General features: G+C 40.6%; 3 protein-coding genes across 3 annotated transcripts in view; 2 read left to right on the top strand and 1 right to left on the bottom strand.

The window, feature by feature from the left end:
- LOC124134817 (mis18-binding protein 1-like) overlaps positions 1 to 3,998 on the bottom strand; it is a 31,499-nt gene extending 27,501 nt beyond the window's left edge. The window contains exons 1-3 of the mRNA XM_046499862.2: positions 3,868 to 3,998; positions 3,015 to 3,089; positions 931 to 1,300 (exon numbers count right to left, since the gene is read on the bottom strand). Coding sequence (XP_046355818.2) covers positions 931 to 1,300; positions 3,015 to 3,089 — 445 coding nt within the window. The 5' untranslated portion in view covers positions 3,868 to 3,998. The remainder of the gene's footprint in view (positions 1 to 930; positions 1,301 to 3,014; positions 3,090 to 3,867) is intronic.
- A 117-nt stretch (positions 3,999 to 4,115) lies between these two features.
- On the top strand, positions 4,116 to 12,331 carry LOC124134818 (lactoylglutathione lyase-like). The gene is made up of 6 exons (XM_046499864.2): positions 4,116 to 4,267; positions 7,961 to 8,043; positions 8,906 to 9,046; positions 10,024 to 10,088; positions 11,446 to 11,535; positions 12,045 to 12,331. Exons 1-6 carry the CDS (start codon positions 4,208 to 4,210, stop codon positions 12,128 to 12,130), a joined length of 525 nt encoding a protein of 174 aa, XP_046355820.2. The 5' UTR covers positions 4,116 to 4,207; the 3' UTR covers positions 12,131 to 12,331.
- Positions 12,332 to 19,399: 7,068 nt separating this feature from the next.
- On the top strand, positions 19,400 to 21,345 carry LOC124134770 (kelch-like protein 29). The gene has a single exon (XM_046499807.2). The coding sequence runs from the start codon at positions 19,400 to 19,402 to the stop codon at positions 21,245 to 21,247; it is 1,848 nt and encodes a 615-aa protein (XP_046355763.2). The 3' UTR covers positions 21,248 to 21,345.
- Positions 21,346 to 21,860: the final 515 nt, after the last annotated feature.

The raw sequence follows: 21,860 nt of genomic DNA, 5'->3' as shown, positions 1-21,860 counted from the left end.
TTGTCATTAATAATACTTGCAAACAAAACCAATGGCTAGCATTTTACTTCTTGGATAGGTGATAAATTTGTTTCTAAACAGGTCTGCAAACGTACAAAAGAGACCTGGACCCACTTGCACAAAGTGATCTTAGCGCTAAGATGGTCGTAACTCCCATACTTTAACATAGGCTTACGATAGTCTTAGCGCTAAGATCACTTTGTGCAAGTGGGCCCTGGGCACCAAATAAGAAACATATCCATGTAGAGGTTCTAGAGATATCATATCAACAAACAACAATTGATCAAATTGATCCCATAACCTTGAAAATATGGTCACAGTCACCATTATCAACTGGGATCTGTAAACATATGCCTTAAATGTGATACAAATTCTTAAAAATATTCTGGAGCTATCTTGCTAACAAACAGCAAATTGGTCAATGTTCTGTGGTCTGTTTGCAAGCAGTTCTAAGACACTGGCACCAAATCTGAATCAAATCCTTGCAGAAGTTATATCTGTTAGTTATCTAACACATGGAGCCTAATAGTCACATGCTAAGTCTTCCACATAAGAGCGCAAACAGGGCAACAGTGAACAATTGACAGTATATTTTCTATCATGCATGTTAACAATTGAAAAGAATCTTCATCAAAATAAATCTATTTTATATATTTTTCACAGGAATATCCAACGAGCATGATGAGTGTAAACAAGCTGAAAAGAAATTTTACGGCTATTGGCAATTTAGATTGTTTCCCTTTACTTACCTAAAGGGGCGGTCGGGTAGCCTAGTGGATAAAGCGTTCGCTCATCACGACGAAGACCCATGTTCGATTCCCGATATGGGTAGAATGTGTGAAGCCCATTTCTGATGTCCCCCGCCCGTGATATAGCTGGAATATTGCTAAAAGCGGCGTAAAACCATACTCACTCACTCACTTTACTTACCTATGTCATTTTGAGCAGAATTCCGCAGAGCTGGCATGACATCAGCAGTGGAGGTGTCAGGCTGGGTGGGCGTGGTTGTACGAATGCCAGCCTCATGTTTTCCATGTGAGGACACCACACAGTGCCCTTCCCCTCCCTCTGTCATAGTGTGCTTTTGGTTGTCTGTGTTGCAACCCTCAGGCAGGACATTATCACCAGTCTTTGCATCACTGGGTCTCTTGAGGGACTCAAATACCTGCGCCTTGAGTTCTGTCCTTGGCCCCGATGTGGAGGTGACAATGGGGCGCGGACTAATGAGCTGGTGACACAGGGGTTGGGGACTTATGAACACTGACTTGTTGCCATTGTTGAAACTTGTGGACCTCAAAGCCTGCAATACAAACATATCACAACATTCATACTATTTGAATGGGCAAGCATTTGAGAACATACTGTTACACGTTCTTTCACATAGTCTGTCCACCTCACAACAAATACAGACACAGGCCAATCCATACGACACATTTGCCTTGAAGATGTTGAATGACCATAAAATCTTGAAGATGCCATGCTATGAGATTTTAACAAACATTTTACAATTACATGAGGAAAAAGCAATAGATTTGGTCGTATAGAAATAATAATCATATTGAGACAAATATTTCTTGACTTTGGTTAAGAAATGTAAATAATGTTCTTCAAGTTCTCAAGAAAGAGCCATGTAAAATGGGCATCATGATTAACACTCGGACCCACTGACTTTTATTCTTAATTTTGAACATTATGAGCAGCGGTAGAAACTAACATTTATAATGATAACATATAACAAAACCCTTACCAAATGGCAAATTTCTACTTATCCTTATGATACCTTAACTATTGGACAGTTTGGCTAGGACAACAGGAATAGTGCCAATGTCTAACACTGATGGTGTAGGACATACCGTATTCGACGTAATAAGCGCCCAGGGCGCTCTCAAAATTGGAAATAGGGGGCTCTTATTAGAATATAATTTTTGTGAAAAAAAGCAGCTGAAAGATCGTAAATTTCGTGGTTTATGCTGACAGCCTGAAATGATACAAAAGAAAAGTATGTGCGTATCATATACGACAAATATATTTTCCAGAAATTAATTGCCCATAATTAAGGGTGCATATAACACACGAGTGCGTATTATACACAAAGAAATAAGAGTACATTGATCAATAGATTAGGGGTGCTAATTGGGATTGTTCACTAGCCAATATATTAGCAAATATCGCCGTGGGCGCTTATTACGTAAAATACGGTATTAAATGTATTAATGCCTAACATGCCTAATCAGGGTTTAACATTGATTTACAAAAGTCGGGGGGGGGGGGGCGGTGGGGTAGCCTAGTTGTTAAAGCGTTTTGCTCGTCACGCCGAAGACCCGGGTTCGATTCCCCACATGGGTACAATGTGTGAAGCCCATTTCTGGTGTCCCCTGCCGTGATATTGCTAACAGTGGCGTAAAAACATACTCACTCACTCACTACAAAAGTCGGGGTCCAGAGGACCTTCAATAATTATTTTAAAGGGTCGTTGCAAGCCATATCAGCGTAAGAAATTGGTACTGGTCATGTAGTCTTTGCCAATCTGCCCCCATTTCAATTGCGTAATTTACAAAAAAGGTCCAATCAATTGAAAGAAAAAACTACTAGGATGATGGCATCTGTGACACATTCATCATGTTTTCAAAAGTTTGAATTGAATTGTACAGTTTAACAAAAATAAACGTCAATGTTTGAACTAAAGCAGATTATTTATTTCAAAGAGACCCTCTCTTGAATGCCATGTTGTCAAGTATATTCTGGGATTACAATGATCATAGCTACTTAACATCCTTAAGTTTGGTCTGTTTCAATTGTTAATTTGATTGTAACTAACAAAGATCTTTGTACAAGTGGATAGTGGTTGTTGCTGAAGTCTGATATCATGAAGATCACAATGTTAATGGTTTACAATAATTGTAGCGCTCAGATTGTTCTCTGCATGTGGGCCCCAGTACCAACAACATAACCATTATAGCAGTTTCTGTGCTGAAAGTTCCATCTTAAGTCAGCTGAATCACATGAATACTTACGATAGGAGCTGGGGAACTCTTGTACAATTCTTCAAAGGCAGATTGACACTCTGTTGGATTAAGTCTGGAACTCATCTGTAAGGGAACATGATTGTATTGAAAACAGTTATCAGGATACCGTCATGAAAATGATTGTCAAATTATTGTACCAATCCTGTTTCAGTGTTTGCTTCCTTAAACTTGTTAAATATATATGTTACACTAATCCTGTTAACAATTTAACATGACATGCATAGACTTCCATGTAGTGTACTGTCAAGAATGACTCAAGATAGGTCATTTGTAATTATGTATGAATGATTTCTCCACTAATCATGAGTGCATGATCACAATACATGCATTTACGATATTTACACTCATATAGGCCTATCAAGTATAAAATGGGATAGATCGATAGGAACCTGAATCTGGTCGGTGTACAGACATCTCACCCATAAAGTAAACATAAATATGCTGTATTTCAAATGAATATTATGTGAACATGGTGAGTACATTTAAATCAAGTTATTATTCATTGAGAACGAAAAATAATAACCAAAATTCATGACCAAAACTGATTTTGAAGACAAATCATTGTATATATTAGTGATTGTACACAAACAAAGATCTACAATGATAAAAATAACATTTTAACTGTGGAATTTTGTGTTAGAACTAAGAATCTATTCCTTTGGTTTGTTAATAACATTAGATCTACATATTTCCGATTTCAAAGTTTGTGAAACTGTTGATTGTAGTTACTCCATGTAACGGTAAATTATCCCTCTTGCACAAGATGATCGATAACTAAATTAATATAATTGAACATTATAATACTTAAAGTTTTGTAAGAAAATGTTATTTAGATACTCACATCAATACTGTCCAAGTAAAATCTCAAAGGGAATCATGGTAAACAAAACTCTTTGGAAAGCCCGCCATTGCTGTTTCCGTAACGGAAGCGTGAATGTCGCAACAACAGAAAAGAATTTGGTTTGGTAATATGGAGAACATTTGTTATATCTGCAATCAAACATGTAAAGGGGTGTGGATTTGACAATACATTGACAACTTTTAAAATAATAGTTTAATAACAACTGACAGCTGACGCAAACAATTTTCATTTACCAAAAGTCGATACGGCTCGGCAATTTCCGCCATTTCCCGAGTTTAGCCGAACATAGTACCTGTTTGAAGACTGTGAGGTTGCGATTATGGCGTTATCACAAGAAGACATGGCTGCTGCTATCAAGGAACCCGATCCATCAACTAAAGTAACGCCTTAGCACTGAAATAACATATTAGGTCCACATGACATATCAAAGAAATGGTCAAAGGAATTGGGCGAGGAATGTGTGATGAGGATTATGATTTCATCATAAGGGGACATAACTCCCAAGTACCCTCCCCAGATTGCATTTCAGGCCACAACAAATTAATCGTGTAGTTCAGTCCAAAGTAATGTATTTGATTAAACAATCATTAACAGTTTAGTATAGGTTTAATACAGCCCACCTCTTATTTCTTCTGATGGTTATAGTGAAAACACAACCTGTAGCAACGGTTTTGTTTTTGACACCCAACAGCTATAGACATGCTAGGTCGAATATGTTTTTAATCATATAACAATAATTATATCCCAAAATTTTGCTCTATAGGATTTTTTACATTTTATTTTTCCAGTTTCTTTGACAACAAATTGAATGTAGGTTAAATGGGGATAGGGTGGCCTACCTTTAGAATACAGTACCACAAACTTTTCAAACACATAACAATACCCTATGACATAATTTGGAGCACCTTTAGAATACAGTACCACAACTTCTCGTGAGGACGATCTCTGCCGTAGGCCTGACAGCTAACCGACTGAGCTACGTCCACACTGTTAAACTTAGTGCAAATTTACCTAGTCATGCCTATGACGTTGCAGAACTGAATGAAAAGGGTCGAATAGGTGACAGACACTTACGAAGGTTACGGGTAGGCATGGTGTCTCGTGACTTTAGTCTACTGACACTTACGAATGATCCCGATGGCATTTGGCACACTCGTCCCATTCCGTAATCTACAAGATACCGGGTGGTGAGGAATGAGCCGATATGCCGCGAACTGAAAACGGCTCCAGGCGTCAGACGTCAGACGTCGAACTCGCAAGTGGGCATGAATGATATGGTATTTAACAATTCGTCGGGTGATTTTTGTGACAGAAAAGTGTGGTAGGGAACACTGTAAGGATGATGTGGATAATAGTAAGGAACGATGGAGGAATAAGCATGAATAGTGACGACACAACGGTGAGTTCGCTTTTGAATCAGTAATGAAAAATGTAGCCGGTGAAAGTGGCTTGTGTGAATGTTCCAGGACAGTTTCCAGTAGCCAAAATATTCGACACAAAACCATTTCATCCTTTTTACTCAACGTTTTTTCCTGGAAGAATATAAGGAGCCGCTATATAATCTACAATAGCCACTAAACGAGTACCTAGCCCCTAACCCTAATGATCGTAAAGGGGTGATTGATCGTAAAGGGGATCCAAGGGTTTAGGATAGACTTAGGGTAATCTAATAGCCACTAAACGGGTTCCTAACCCTAATGATCGTAAAGGGGATCCAAGGGTTAAGGACAGAGTTCGGGGTAACCTACCCTAACAATGGCGACATTTGGATGTGTTCAGCACCACTAAATATCCCTAACAAACTACATACTTGTGCATAATAATGAAAATTAATGCACCGAAAAAATAATATATGTATATTAGTTCCTATTTATAACCCTTTTAGCCACTTGAATTACGAGAAAAACGAAATAAAAAATATATAAAAAATAAAAGTGCTTTCGTAAACTAGCGCTTGCTATAAAATGTGCCGCCGCAGGCTATATTCAGTAAACAAATATTCAAAACTCTCCACAGCGCTTGGCGTATTCAGTGACATTTCGTGTAGAGATGATAGATCACTGAGAGGAGCTTATGCACACTCGATGACCCCTGACGTCACATGGCATTGTTTCGCCGGTGTGACTGGCAACAAAATACTACAAATTACGTCATAGGGTATGATCACGTGTTTGAAAAGTTTGTGGTACTGTATTCTAAATGTAGTATTATGTTTCTGGTCACGCCAACGAAACAATGCCCTGCTCCTCCTAGTGATCTATCACCTCTATACGCAATGTCATTGAAAACGCCCTGCGATGTTGAGAGTTTTGAATATTTGTTTATTAAATATAGCCTGCGGCAAGCGCTAGTTTATGAAAGCACTTTTATTTTCAATATATATTTTATTTCATGTTATTTTTGTAATTCAAGTGGCTAAAATGATTATTAATGGGAACTAATATACATATATTATTTTTTCCGTTCATTAATTTTCATTATTATGCATAAGAATGCAGTTAATTAGGTATATTATATTGGCGCTGAACACATCCAAATGTCCCCGGTGTTACGGTAGGTTACCCCGAACTCTATCCTTAGCCCTTGGATCCCCTTTATGATCAATCACCCCTTTACGATCATTAGGGTTAGGTACCCATTTTGTTGCTATTAAATTTCTCAAACTCTGTCCTTAGCCCTTGGATCCCCTTTACGTTCAATCACCCCTAATTATAATCATTAGAGTTAGGTATCTGTTTAGTGGCTGTTATAGATTCTATAGCGGCTCCTAATATTTTTCACACAAAAATGTTGAGTAAAAAGGATGAAATGGTGTAGTGTTGAATATTTGGGCTACTTGAAACTGTCCTGGAACATTCACACAAGCCACTTTCACTCACTACATTTACTCAGTACTGATTCAAAAGCAAACTCACCCTTGCGTCGTCACTAGCCATGCTCATGCCTCCCATGTCATTCATGCATACCCGCGGGTTTGACATCTGACGCCTTGATCCTTTTTCAGTTCGCACCATATCGGCTCATTCCTCACCACTCGGTATCTTATAGATTAAGGAACAGGACGAGTGTGCCAAATGGCATCGGGGTCACCCGTAAATGTCCGTAAACTAAAGTCATGAGACACCATGCCTACCTGCTACCTTTATAAGTGTCCATGACCTATTCGATCACTTTCATTCAGTTCCGTAGCATTGTAGGCATGACTTGCTTAATTTGCACTTCCTTTCACAGTGTGGATGTATCTCAGTCGGTTAGCTGTTGGGCTTACAATCTGAAGGTCGCGAGTTTGCTTGTTTCTGGTGCAAATTTCAAAGACCATTCAGTATTTTGTTGGTCAAATTTTGCACTGATATGAATTTGCCCATGAGCTGGTGCATCTAGCTATAGGGAATGTTGGACAATTTTCCTCAAAAACGAGGACCAATCAATGAATAGTTAATGTCCTGAGCATAAATCATGAACCATTTGTATTTCCAGCTGTCCTTACTTTACAACAAGTGGTCATGTCATGACTTAATGCTTTTGGAATGTGTTACCTTTTGTATTTTTTCTATGTTGTACTGTTGACACTCACTTGCTGACCTAGATGCATCATAAGAGGACCAGTGAAGATCCGGGGTAGAATAGGTCTTCAGCAACCCATGCTTGCCATAAAAGGCGACTATGCTTGTCGTAATAGGTGACTAACGGAATCGGGTGGTCAGGCTTGCTGACTTGGTTCATGCATGTCATCGTATCCCAGTTGTGTGGATCGATGCTCATGACGTCAATCACTGGATTGTCTGGTCTAGATTAGATTATTTACAGACCACTGTCATATAGCTGTAATATTGCTGTGTGCAGTGTTAAAGAACAAACAAACAAATAAACAAAGCATCATAAGAGTCGCTGTCCCACAGTCTGTTGTTATTTGTATGGTGTGTGAAACTGAGACATTGTGTGTAATTAGGATCAATGTTGACTGCTCGTGCCAGACTGAGTAAGATTGAGTTAACAGACTTGGTGTTTGAATGTCTGAAATCAGTCTTGCCAATATGTCTCTCTTCAAGTCTTTTCTATGTGTGCATTTCAGGATTTTATCTTTCAACAAACTATGTTGAGAGTCAAGGACCCCAAAGTGTCTTTGGATTTTTACACAAGAGTTCTTGGAATGAGGTAAGATGTTCACATCTCTATCTGCCTTTGTTTTGTTTGTTGTTAAAGGCCGCACTCAGCAATATTCCAGCTATATATGATGGCAGTTTGTAAATAATGGCATCTGGACCAGACAATCCAGGGATTGATATCAAGAGCATCGATCCACACAATTGGTATTTCGATGACATTCATCAATCAAGCTTTACCACCTCTTATGACAAGCATGGGTTGCTGAAGACGTCTAACCTGGTTCTTCACAGGTCTCTATCTGCAGCCAGGGGGCACGGGTGGCCGTGTCGTCTAAGGCGCCGCGACTCGCTGTGCAGAGTTGCGTCCCTTGGGCAAGCCAGAAACTTATGATTGTGGGTTCGAATCCCAAATCGCCCCGATTATGTTTTCTAGGTTTGTACTCGTGGGTTTCACCGAAGTGGGAAACGTCTGAGACCTGCATCACTTCGGGCTTTCCTCTCACATTAAGCTGACACGCCGCGATATAACTGGAATACTGTTAAAAGTGGTGTTAAACCCAACTCACTCACTCACTCTATCTGCAGCCGGCCCTGGATGTAACAAACATCAAGGGATCATTACATTAACAGTCAGTTATCATGTGTCATATTATTTCTATAATAAACTGATTGACTGATTGTCATCCCATATGTCCAATGTTATATTTTCTCTCAAACTTTGGAAATGCTATAAGAATGTCCTATAAAAAGTAGATAAAATTATGAAAACGACTTGATGCCATTTTTATCCAGCAAATCTAGGGATTGAGATATTGAACTGAACCTTCGTGTCAGTTTTGTCAACAGTCCATATCTTTTTGGAAGTAAGAGACTTGTATCACATCAGATTCACCGGGACTTGACTGTTACAGGTTGTTGAAACGGTTGGACATGCCTGCTATGAAGTTCACTGTGTACTTCATTGGGTACGACCTGCCCGAGAACATCCCCACTGACGAGACTGAGAAAAGTATCTACTGTTTCAGGCAGAAGGCTACCCTGGAACTAACACAGTGGGTTACAATTATCAAGTTTAGTGAATAAGAATTAGTGAATTGTGTTCTGTGACAATGAAACCCTTTGTGGTGGATTGGGTTGGCAGTGTACAACTTCCTGTTGTAGTAGATGACGAAAATGAAGATTTGGTGGCGACAGTTGCTGCTGAATGTGGATAGTACAGGTGACCTGACTCAATTTGTGATCAGTCAACGATTTACCTGCTCAATGTCTGATCTTAGCATATCAGATTTAGTGTATCGCTGTACCCTGGACACACCTGCAGGCATGATGTATGCCATCACAGTCATCATCAGCTATTCACACTTGGTTAGGCTGTTTAGGTCGTTGTCTGCACAGGTACTACAGAAATGTACCCTAGCATGACAAAATATATATGGCACAAAACCAGCTGTCATGTAAACTCAGGGGGCACGGTTGGCCCAGTCGTCTAAGGCGCCGCGATTTGCTGTGCAGAGTTGCGTCCCTTGGGCATGCCAGAAACCTATGATTGTGGGTTCGAATCCCGGTTCGCCCCGATTATGTTTCTAGGTTTGTCAGCACCATACCCGTGCTCATGGGTTTCACCAAAGTGGTAAACATCTGAGACCTGCATTTGTGCATACAGATAGGTACCTGGGGTACATTTGTCTGTAGCAGTCACTCGTACTTGTGCCGACAATAACCCCAACAGCCTTAGTCAGTGTGTCAGCAAATGTCCAGCTGTCAGCAGTCCTAATAACCCTTTCATTTGAATTAGCCTTTGACGAACAAAAAACAGGATATTGTATTCTTGCTGCAGTTACTAGTAATCATAGGGCGGCATGGATTGCCCTGTGGTCTGAGGAAACACATCTCTCACTTTGGAATTAGATCTGTATGCGTAACTGAGTTGGGACCTGCTGTACGTGGGTCGAAAGACACATTTGGCTTGATTTAACCATTCTTGTGTTGTAAATACTAACTTTTACGTGACCATTTTCTTCTTCTCCAGTAACTGGGGTACAGAGAATGAAGACATGAGCTACCACAATGGGAACACAGATCCAAGAGGGTTTGGTATGCCATGTTTTGTCTACTCCGTGTGTGTTGGTAGCTTAGTGGCTAAAGCATTCACTTATGATAGGTACAGTGTGAGGTGAGGTGAAATGGGGTTTAACGTCACGTCCAAGATAATTGCACTTACATAGCGACGTGCATGCACGTTTGTGTGGATAGGTGCTTGTACTAGTCCAGACCGATGCCGAGTTACTAGTGCTAGCCACTGAGATACCATGCTGCAGTTTTAACATGAATACCGTACTCAGACACAGTATACTGACTCCGAGCCAACCAGTCCTTGTTTTAGCCCTTTAATGCCGAGCGCCAGACAGGGTAACAACAAGTACCATCTTTTAACGTCCTTTGCTATGACGCGGCCGGGCAGATGCTTTACCAACAGACCACGGAGGCGGTCACACACTATATGACAGTGCCAGTGTTGGTTTAATAATATCAGTGCCTATTTTGAAAGAGTGGTTCTCTTTAGGTCATTTGTTACTTTAAGGTAATATGTTGCTAATTTTCTACTTCTAAATTCAAACTATTCAGACGCATTGTCAACCAATGAGATACATTACCTTGGCATCATCAGGACAGACACTGTTGAATTTCTCCATCAGTTTATTGTAAGATCTGGAATATGGGGTTTCTGAAGCAAAATAGGTTCCTTGTAGGTGCTTGTCATACAATGTTGTACCCATACTTGTAGTTCAATGTAGTTACAAGGTCATAAAATGGATGTTTGCTCAGGCTGACAATCACCTGTTTCCTGAACAAGACATTATTAGTTATGGTGTCTTTAGTGTTTACGGTGTCATATTAGGTCAGCAGAAAAATATTAGACGAGGCAACTGTAACGTGATAGCAGTCCGCTTTCCTCTAGCTCAGCTTGGGCAGCTCAGCAATCTATTCTATTGCTATGTGACGTCATTGGCGTCACGTTTCTTGTTTGTGATGTCATCCTTGACTATGTTAATGATGTTGCTATTTGTAACTCAGTGACCTCTGTTGTAAGCTTTTTCTCTCTATACTTTTTATTAAAAAAAGTCACGAACGTGGTTTCATTAAACATTTATGTCTTTGCGCATCACAATTAATGATATTAAAACACAAAACAGTGTCGAATAATAAATTTCTGTTTCTGAATTTTCATGTGAGGCGGATGTTGCAAAATCCAAAATGGCTGCTACTGACGGTCTCATATTGGGTCAGTAACAACCATCTTGGATTTTTACTTACGGTATACAGGCTCATATGGGGTTTGTAGTTCTGCTCTCTGATTGGTCAATCTCACTTTGAGGAATAATAAGATTGAATATTTACAGGCAGCTTCACTTATGAAAAACAATGGTTCAGAAATCATGTGTGTTTCCAGGTCATATCGGGATATCGGTGCCAGATGTCTACAAGGCCTGTGAGAGATTTGAACAGCAAGGCGTCCCATTCATCAAGACACCTGATGGAGGTACACAACATTGTCTGATCATGCTGTATTGGTATTACATGGCAGCTTTAACTTGAGGCATCATTGTTGATTGAGAAATATGTTTTGGTGGATGATAGTAGTCTCATGGCTAAAAAGTGCTTTCTAGTCACACTGTAGATACTGTTTTTAGTCTTCAGAGTGACACATGGCGTGACGCTCATTCTTGGTATCATCCTCTGTATATATTCTTACTTTAAAAATTGTTCAAAAAGTGGTGCAAAGGCTCACTCGTGTTATCTGATCAGTAAAAGCAGGACTTGTCCACCCATCAACAGACTCCTAACGGAATATTATTTATTCAATGTTTGAATATAACAAGTGGTTAAATATTTCTCTGCTATGCAGATAATGTCCTGTTGCTTGTTGCAAAGGTACTCTATTCAATATTGATGTAGGATGTGTGTGATATTAAAACTTCATAATTTCATCTATGTATCCTCTTCATAAACTTAAAATGCTGTGATTCAATATATGCATTTTGTTTTCAGGTAAAATGAAAGGACTTGCTTTTATTAAAGACCCGGATGGCTACTGGATAGAAATCCTCAGTCCAAATAATTTGATCAGAACATGAAATCAACATGAAGCAACACTTATTACCAAGACCACATAATCAAGAACCCATATTCAGCTTGAAATATGTTAATATGTTGGTGATGATTCTATTGTGTATATTTACTGAGTATCAAGGAGCTCTGGCATGTGTCAGTGTTTTGTATCATTTTACAAGTACTATATCATGCCTAAGAAAGTAATAATTAATTGACTTCAACTTTTTTTGTGTTTATGGAAACCTAAACGCCAAAATATATGATTGGTTAACCTATCAAAGCCACAGAATCACTTGCAGTTAATTTTTTGTGGTATATTTCCATAGTTTTAAGGCTGGACATTACATGAGCGTATCCTGATTTGGTGTTGAAAAAAGCAATGTTTCACTTCAGAAGCTCAGTTTCAAAATAACAGGTGTATGTCCTGATTAGGTTTTGAAAACAACAACGTATCTCTTCAGAAGCTTTTCAGGCATTTTCCCTACTTATAAGCAGAGGGCATGGATGCCCCACCTATCTACTGTGCCATCAATCGTTCTTCTTCCCAAGGCAAGGGAGTTAACTGACTATAAAAGTAGAAATTCCACCCTTGCCCAACTAGGCTGGAATTCCTGGGCTTGATCGTAGCGCCACCAGTGGCTATTACGAGTTATGTCCCTTCTATGTCCTTCCTATTAACTATCCCCCATGTCACTTGCATTTGCTTCAAACAAAATGGCGACGATAATCAAGATCTGTATTGTAATTAAATGGGCCATACCCCGCAAAGTGAATCAGATCACTTGAGCACCTTGATTAAAAACATGAAAGAAATTGCAGAATATCTGACGACGCCCAGTGGGCGGTATACATGCTTTGCAAATCCTGCAGTCTACAAAAATCTGCAAGTTGAAATCCATGTAATTCATTATGCCATTTTGATTGGACTATGCAAAGACTCGTTAGTCCAGCCAAAATGTAACTCCAGAATTCCAGCCAAGTTCAGCAAGGGTGGAAACTGGACTTTTAGTCAGTAAACTCCCTTGCCTCAGGAAGATGTCATTCATTGTGCAGATAGGCATCCCTTACCAACTTCAGTTTCTTCCTTCATTATACAGACAACTATGATTTAGGCTTAATTGGTTCACATTTTTCACACTTTGATCTTTCACATCTTAGATGATCTGCAAGTGATAGAATCTTTTCATGGACTTTTTGTAATATTTGATTAAAATATTGCTTACTTAAGATGTTTTAGCAGTGACCACTTGGTAATACTTAAAGTGGACATTTTGACTATCATGATGTATTTGACTGCTCACATTGTGATACATTGATACAGGGATTGATTGAAACACTTGTACGTTTTGCCTCAAAGCTTGTTGTTCAAAGCTTTACATCATGTAATTTTAAAAAGCAAACAAGGCAGGGCTAGACTACGCTTGAATGAAATCCGTCAAAATGTACCATTCCTAGACATTATGTGAATGTCATGTCTACACCCAGTGTGTAGTAGCTTATATATGGTGCTAGTTATTCAAGTGCTAAATGTGTGGAATTCCTTATTGTTTTTTGTGTGAAATCCGTTTATTTTTTAATCTTATCACAATTATCAACATTTATGAAAACATAAACATAGATTATTTCCTAAACATGTCTTTGTCACAGATAGTTGACAGTTCTAATGGCAGTGGAATGTTGCAGTGCAAGCATTCTGAACACTTGCTAATGTGGCTTTTGTCTTAATTGTGTGGCATTAAATTGGTTTGAATTTTTCTGTCTTGTTTTGAATATATTAATTTAACTACTGTCAAAGTACAGGGCCTGGTCAAAAAGTTCTAAGCCTAACAAACAAAACCAGCAACTGTGAAAGTGTTTTTAATTTTATTTTTCAACATATCGAAAGTGAAGCTTTTCAATTCCAGTCAGGAAGAAGTTTACTGAAGCCACCCTGAAAAACCCATTCACGGCAGCTTTTAGGTCTTCGTTGTCGTCATAGTGCTTTTCACGAAGGCATTCTTTTAGGTTAGGAAACAGGTGGCAATAACTTGGTGCCAGGTCTGGCATGAATGGAGGGTGAGGAAGCTCTTTGAACCCAATTTATCGCACAGCAGCCTTTGCAAGTCAAGAGGTATGAGAAGAGACATTGTCATGATGAATAGAACTCCAGCAGTCAGCATTCCTCGCCGCTTTTCTTTGATGGAATCTCTCAGGCGATGAAGCAGGTCAGCATAGCAGCCACCGGTAAACGTCTTTGGACTTTCCAAATAATCAACAAGGATCACACCCTTTGCATCCCAGAATACAGTGGCCATAACTTTCTTCACTGATCTCGAAGACTTGGTGCCGGACAAGTGGAATGGTGCCATTCCATGGATTGATGTTTTGACTTGGGATCATACTGGTAGACCCATATTTCATCACCCATTACTAATTTCTTTTTGAATTTGACGAAATCCTCCTCAGTTTTCTCTAAATTTTCTCTGGCAACGTCAGTTCTTTTTTCCTTAAAATCAAAATTTAACCACCCAACGAGCAGGTCTTATTCATCAGTAAATGTCCATGAATAATAGTTTCAAAGGATCCATGGCTTAAACTTGTGTCTTCATCAAGTTCACCAATGGTAATACGCCTATCTGACATTATACAGAGTTTTTCTATCTCTTTGATTGATTATTCATTGATGGAAGTTGAGGGACATCCAGATCTAGGGTCAAAATCAAGGCGTGTTCTCCCAGCCACAAACATATCTGACCAACGTTTAACATTGGAATAGCAAGGGAAATTATCCCCATACACTTGTGGCATGCGGTCATGAATTTCTTGAGTACTTTTCTCTAAAATCAAAAACTTGATGACTGCTCGGTACACATTCTTTTCCATTTCTGTGTCTGTTTGGACCAACTGGCTGTCACTAATATACAAACTAGCTCAACAGACCAAATACACTTGCAATGAACTACTCAAACAATGTATTATAATGCCTAGTTCGCTTTGTTATGACCTATTGTTGAAAGTTAGTCCGGCTAAGAACTTTTTTACCAGCCCTCCTGTATTTCTTTCTGATTGTTACATATTAGGGCAGTATGGTATAAGTGTACTAGTGTTTCAATATTTTAGATAATAATTGATTCATAATAAGGGGCCCAGTTATTTTAGTAGGTGTCTTGTTTATGTTTGTCTTTGATTCTGGCATGACCTGTTGTTTCTTTGACATGAACAAGTATTTGCCACTGATATAATCCCCCAAATACAAACAGAACAGAATAATTTTTGAGGATTAATTCTAATATGTTTTTCAACACAGAGAAACACAGAATGTGTGGTCATAATCTCATTGAGAGATTAAACTGGAACAAATAATCGGCAAGTATACATTACACACTCAAGTCAGTTTCAATGGATTTGGACTAACTACATTTTCAGAGAATGTTTTAACAGGATATTTTCTTTATCTGTAATCAATGATACAGGGAACCATTAGAAGAAGAAGCAAACCCATAGTGATGATGTCATCAACAAAGTCCAAATCAGTCAAATGCTACCTGTGATCTTGAAAATAATGTCAAGGTCACAATGTTTATGTGAGGTCGAACTGCTTTCCTAGCATAACATTACCTGTGAATTTTATCTTCACACATTTCATTACCAAAAAGGGAAAACAGTTTCCAATGACCTTGGAAACTAAGGTCAAGGTCGACACATTCAACAATTGTGGAATTGCCAAAGATACAATTTTGCCAAATATTAATGAAATCAGAGACCATATATATGACCGGTATATGGTCTCTGATGAAATCTATGCAGTGTTACTTGCCACCTTGCAAGTGTGGTCAACAGCAACATATCCGGATAGATAACCCGTCAGTCTGAATTGAAGCAAGCATGGTCTATGGCAGCCAGACAGAAAGGTGCTAGCCTGTATGCAATTGATCAGTCATTCGAAGATAAATTAACCGTTTCTCTGTAGCCAGAACAGCTCTAGCCCCAGAACAGCTCTAGCATGGCTAGAAACCACCTTACATTTCCAAGAAAGGTGGCATTATGATAAACTGCACAAATATCACTTTTCATTGACCGGAGCCAAAAGCAACGAAATACAAAAACGAATAAAGTTATATTTACTGTAGGTGCTATCTTTGGATTTGAACAATGACATATATTGACTATAAAAACAAAAGTAACAACTGCTAACTTAAGGAATAATTATTGATCACATGCATTTTTTAGTCTTTGACTTCATACATTTAATAATAGAGCAGGATGATACATTTCTAATTTGACCAGCGACACAACATTCCAAGAACTACCCCTCCATATACTGTTAGTTGATTGGTTTGTTGTTTAACGCCGCATAATATTCCAGCTATATGACGTCGGTCTGTAAATAATGGAGTCTGGACCAGACAATCCAGTGATTGATATCAGGAGCATCGATCTACTCAAACGGAATACGATGCCATGCATCAATCTTGTCAGCGAGCCCGACCACCCGATCCCATTTGTCGCCTCTTACGACAAGCATTGTCGCCTCTTTCTGCAAGCATGGGTTGCTGAAGACCTATTCTACCCCGGATCTTCATGGGTCTCCTATGTGTGAGTAAGGTACACATATCTATTGCGACCCTAGGGGCGGTCGGGTAGCCTAGTGGTTAAGGCGTAACCTCGTCACGCCGAAGGCCCGGGTTCGATTCCCGACATGGGTACAATGTGTGAAGCCCATTTCTGGTGTCCCCCGCCGTGATATTGCTGGAATATTGCTAAAAGCGGAGTAAAACCGAACTCAATCACTATTGCGACCCGCAAAGATCCGGGGTAGAATAGGTCTTCAGCAACCAATGCTTGCCGTAAAAGGCGATTATGCTTGTCGTAAGAGGCGTATCCCAATATTGCGTGAATCGATGCTCATGTTATCATCACTGGACTGTCTGGTCCAGACTCGATTATTTACAGACTGCCGTCATATAGCTGGAATATTGCTGAGTGCGGCGTTAAACAAAAAAAACATATCTATTGCGAGTTTTAGTATAAATAGAGTTTGCTTTTTGTATTGATATGATTTCTATTTTCGTACACTGTGAATGAACTGTGTAATATTACACCAAAGGGTGACAACATTCGCGGTGATATATCTTGATGACGTCACTCGTTTAATGAGCGCCTCCGTTCGATCGGGTTTGGCACTTTTACTCCATGTGGCGTGGTAGAACACGGAGAAAGACAAATCTCACACAGACAGAGTTGAGACGCGAGACGTGTATCTGTGGGGAAATTGATTCAAAAACACCTTTTAATCCTTTAATCTGTAGTTGAAAGCCTCCATATCATGGTGCATACTCTTCCGTACTCTGTACGCCTGGTCTAATGACTGTCATCACATGGTCGTCTCCCGTCACTAGTGACAATACATTCAACAGACACTTTCTGAAACAAAGGACATAGCAACTGTCATCACATGTTCGTCTCTCGTCACTAGTGACAATACATTCAACAGACACTTTCTGAAGCAAAGGACATAGCAAATGTCATCACATGGCGTTAACTGGCTGTCTCAGAGTGGGCACATGCATTGCCTCTTTAATAACGCGGAAGGGGGAAATGGGGATTTGTTTAAGCAAACACCAAAAGATCATTCTCGTTAAGTCACGTGGTGTTACTGACACCAATATATAGTCCAAATCTCTTCCGCCGAAACGCACTGTGTATTTGCAGAAAAGTTCACAATGTAAGTAAACGCAGCACTGATTTCAAAATGACTATTTTCTCTGTTTTCATCCTCTACAGATGAGAGATAGCAAATGTTCTTTTAATTTACATTATACACGTTTCGTTATGCCAATCAGTTTTCTACTTCCTATTCTTCTAAACGCGTTGGAAACAAACACTGTAATTAATACACGCACATGATACGTGTTGACAAGACTAAAGTATTACGTATTCCTTTTTGTTACTAATGAAGAAAACAACATGGCGTGCGATCTTTGATATTAATTTCAGCATTAAATATTGTGAGAACCATGAATGTTCCCCTAGGACTATCTACATTGCAGTATTTTAATATTTTATTTCAAGGAACCCCTAATGCACTAAGAATCCTTCGGGGGTCTTCATAGTTCAATATGCTTAAATTTAGCAATTTTGAATTCAGAGTGAATGTGTATGGTGTGTGAACATTCTAGAAATAAGGAATTTTTTCTTTTACATTCGGGTGTTCAGGCTCGCTGACTTGGTTGATGCATATCATCGTATCTAGCATGGATTGACGCTCATGATATCCATCCATGATGTTAGTCACTGGATTGTCTGGACCAGATTCGATTATTTACAGACCGCCCTCATAATGCTGAAATATTGCCGAGTGCGGCTTTAAACAACAAAATAAGTATTTGCATTTATCCTAATGATATAAATTATATAAAATGCCCGGCAAAATGAACTGTACTTTGTTTTGGTTGGATCAAAACATTGCAAGTAAACGTTTTCAAAACGCTATTAGGCTGACAACGGTCACCGAAGCACTGCAAACGTAAGGTCCAAAACACAACACCCGTTTCAAATAGTTCACTATCGCTAAAGCATTTCACTTTTTGTTTAACTTGATTGATTGTTGTTTAACGTCGCTATATGACGTCCGCCTGTATATAATCGAGTCTGGACCAGACAATCTAGTGACTGACATGATCATCGATCCACGCCATTGGGATACGATGACATGCATCATCCAAGTCAGCGAGCCTGATCACCCGGTCCCATTAGTCGCCTCTTACGACAAGCATAGTCGCCTTTTACGCCAAGCATGGATTGCTGCAGACCTATTCTACCCCGGATCTTCACGGGTCTTGTTTTACTTTAACCACCATCCAACATAGGTGTATATCTTTTACCAAATTACAATTAACACAACCTTTAGGAAGGAATTGGAGTGAGTGAGTGAGTTGGGTTTGACGCCGCTTTTAACAGTATTCCAGTTATATCGCGGCGTGTCAGCTTAATGTGGGAGGAAAGCCCGAAGTGATGCAGGTCTCAGACGTTTACCACTTCGGTGAAACCCACGAGCACGGGTATGGTGCTGACAAACCTTGAATCATAATCGGGGCGAACCGGGATTCGAACCCACAATGATAGGTTTTTTTGGCGTGCCCAAGGGACGCAACTCTGCTCAGCGAATCGCGGCCCATAGACGACTGGCCACCCGTGCCCCCGGAAGGAATTGGAAGAAATCCCAAAGACTGCCATATCACAACTGTAAATTGTCACGAAATCTTATCACAATTTCTTTCTTCAGGGAGGAGAACCGAAAAGTGATACGACGCATGTCCTTTGCCCTTGACCTGAGTTCTGCTGTGCTGCGAGCCCGCGCTGACGGAAAATTCTGTGACGTCAACATTGTCGTAAAAGGTCAAGACCATCGCTGTCATCGCCTCGTACTGTGCTCAGCGTCTTCTTTCTTCAAAACCGCACTTGGTGACACCGAGAACTCCACCGGCAAGATGATGATCCGGGGCATTGACCTGAGCATCTTCACCATCCTTCTCGACTACATCTACGGCGAAGACATAGTGCTGACCCGAGACAACGCAGCGGACATCCTGTTTGCGTCTTTGAAGCTCGGCATGGAAAGACTACAGCGCGAGTGCGAACGTTACCTGGGCGACCACATGACGTCAGACACAAGCATTGAAGTATGGAGAACGGCGAGGATGAAACAGCTGACAGATCTTCAGACCATTGCCTTCGAGTGGATTGTGGCTCACTTTGATAACGTTGTTAGTACCGAATCCTTCATAGCACTGAAGGCGGATGAACTGAGCGTTATTTTGAGAGAGGATAAGCTTAAAGTCCCGAGCGAGGAATTTGTCTTCGAGGCTGTGATGAAATGGATGAGGCACCATCCATCTTCAAGAAAAAGCAATCTGTCCACAGTGTTAGCTAGTGTCCGCCTCCCCTTCATCAATCCCCACTATCTCCTTCACTACTTCACCTCCAACGACGTCCTCATCCGCAACAAGTCATGTCACCGGTTAGTTGAAAACGCCAAGGCCTATCAGCTACTTCCGGGAAGGAGGGCCGAGTTTTCTTCCTCGACCACTGTCCCCAGGGCATCAGCTGGCGTGGAAGACATCATAATTGTCATTGGCGGCTACATCGAACAGCATCGGCAACATGATGGTTCATCGGCAACATCAGCGACAGTGTCATCGTTGACCACACCGCAGACGCCCGTCACCCAGCACCGGAGAGTTCAACATCAAGGTAACATACAGACTACCCCTAAACACACCAGAGAGTTCATCCGCGCCAACGTCGTGCTTCATCAATCCTACACCACCTCACGAACAGTCCATGGCTACAGCTTCTTGTCCAACCATTGGTACAAGCTCGCCTCGCTGCCCCAAGACCCAGGCTTCGACTTTGCTACAAGTGCCCATGGCTCGTCCATCTTCGTCAGCGGTGGGACTTTGACCAGCAAACGGCTCCAGAGATTTGACAAGAACAGATGGATAAGTGAGAACAGCCTTCCCGAGCAGAGATGCTCCCACTCTTCAGCTGTGGTTGGTGATCACCTATACTTGGTCGGCGGTCTGTGGTTCGACGGGAGGGGCGTGTTCGGCGGAATGGTCTCCTCCATCAGCAAGTTCTCCGTGTCCAGTGATGCTTGGGAATCCTGTTCCGGAACACTCCAAGTCCCCGTACAGAAACCAGCAGTTGCCGTCATCCACGACAAGATCTACCTGTTCGGCGGCGTTGACCAATACGGGAATCACGTCAAGACGACCCAGTACTACGACACCTCCAAAGATGGATCGTGCGTCCTACATTCCATCCCCAGTCCCGCCACTGAGATTCGCGCCCTCGCTGTGGATGACGTAGTGTACCTTGTCTCAAGATACGGTCTCCAGCAGTTCACAGAAGACAAACTCATCTGTAAGGCAAGTCTGTCCGAGCTCGACGGATGTGTGGACTTTGAGGTGTGTCAGCACAGGGGACAAGTATATGTCATGGGAGGCTTCCATGAAAGTACTCTTCGTGGTTCGCGCGTCATCATCAGTAAGAACTTCGACGTGAAGACCCAGGCCCATTTCCTAGGCTTTCACCGAGCAGGTTTCGGATGTGTGAAGGTGACCCTCGGGAAGAAGTACTTGAAAGGACACCGACAGTGAAGATACATCCTGAGTACTATCGGTTAGCATGTGGAGTATTTTCGGAAAATCTGAAATGATTTACACACCAGTGACTCAAGACATTCCAGTGAAACTGCGTGAAGACGTAGCGGCCCGTTCTATTCCATAAATAATGCAAAGGAGTAATACGGAAGTGCTATGTAATATTTAGAATATCAGTTTTAAATAAAATATTTATTTTCTAAAGAAATTGCGTTGGTATTACAGTGGGCCTTTTTTGGTTTTAATGCCAATGGAACAACAGCGAGTGTCGACTTAATGTGGGAGTGCATGTTGAACAAGACATAATTTAATGACGTTGACCCCGATTGTGAGATCCGCGAACACTGACATGGTGCTGATATTAAGCGACTCTAGATGGCACGACTGAGCCAGAACGATTGTACGTGTTTTGGGCAACCGTTTCTTTTACATTGATCAGCAAGAAACAATTCCGGTTATTTACATGTTCACTGGGTTCCAACATTTACCCCATGCCAGAGGTCATATATATGGCACTCCCATAATCTAAAATGACAAGATCAAATAAACCGTGAGATTTACAAGTAATGCAAACAACCTATAGTAACATTTTACCCGTATTTCATAACTT

The sequence above is a fragment of the Haliotis rufescens genome, unplaced genomic scaffold, assembly GCF_023055435.1.
Source record: "Haliotis rufescens isolate VD_foot unplaced genomic scaffold, xgHalRufe1.0.p SCAF_3, whole genome shotgun sequence".
Lineage (NCBI taxonomy): Eukaryota > Metazoa > Mollusca > Gastropoda > Lepetellida > Haliotidae > Haliotis > Haliotis rufescens.
This window is presented reverse-complemented; position numbering and strand designations above follow the sequence as displayed.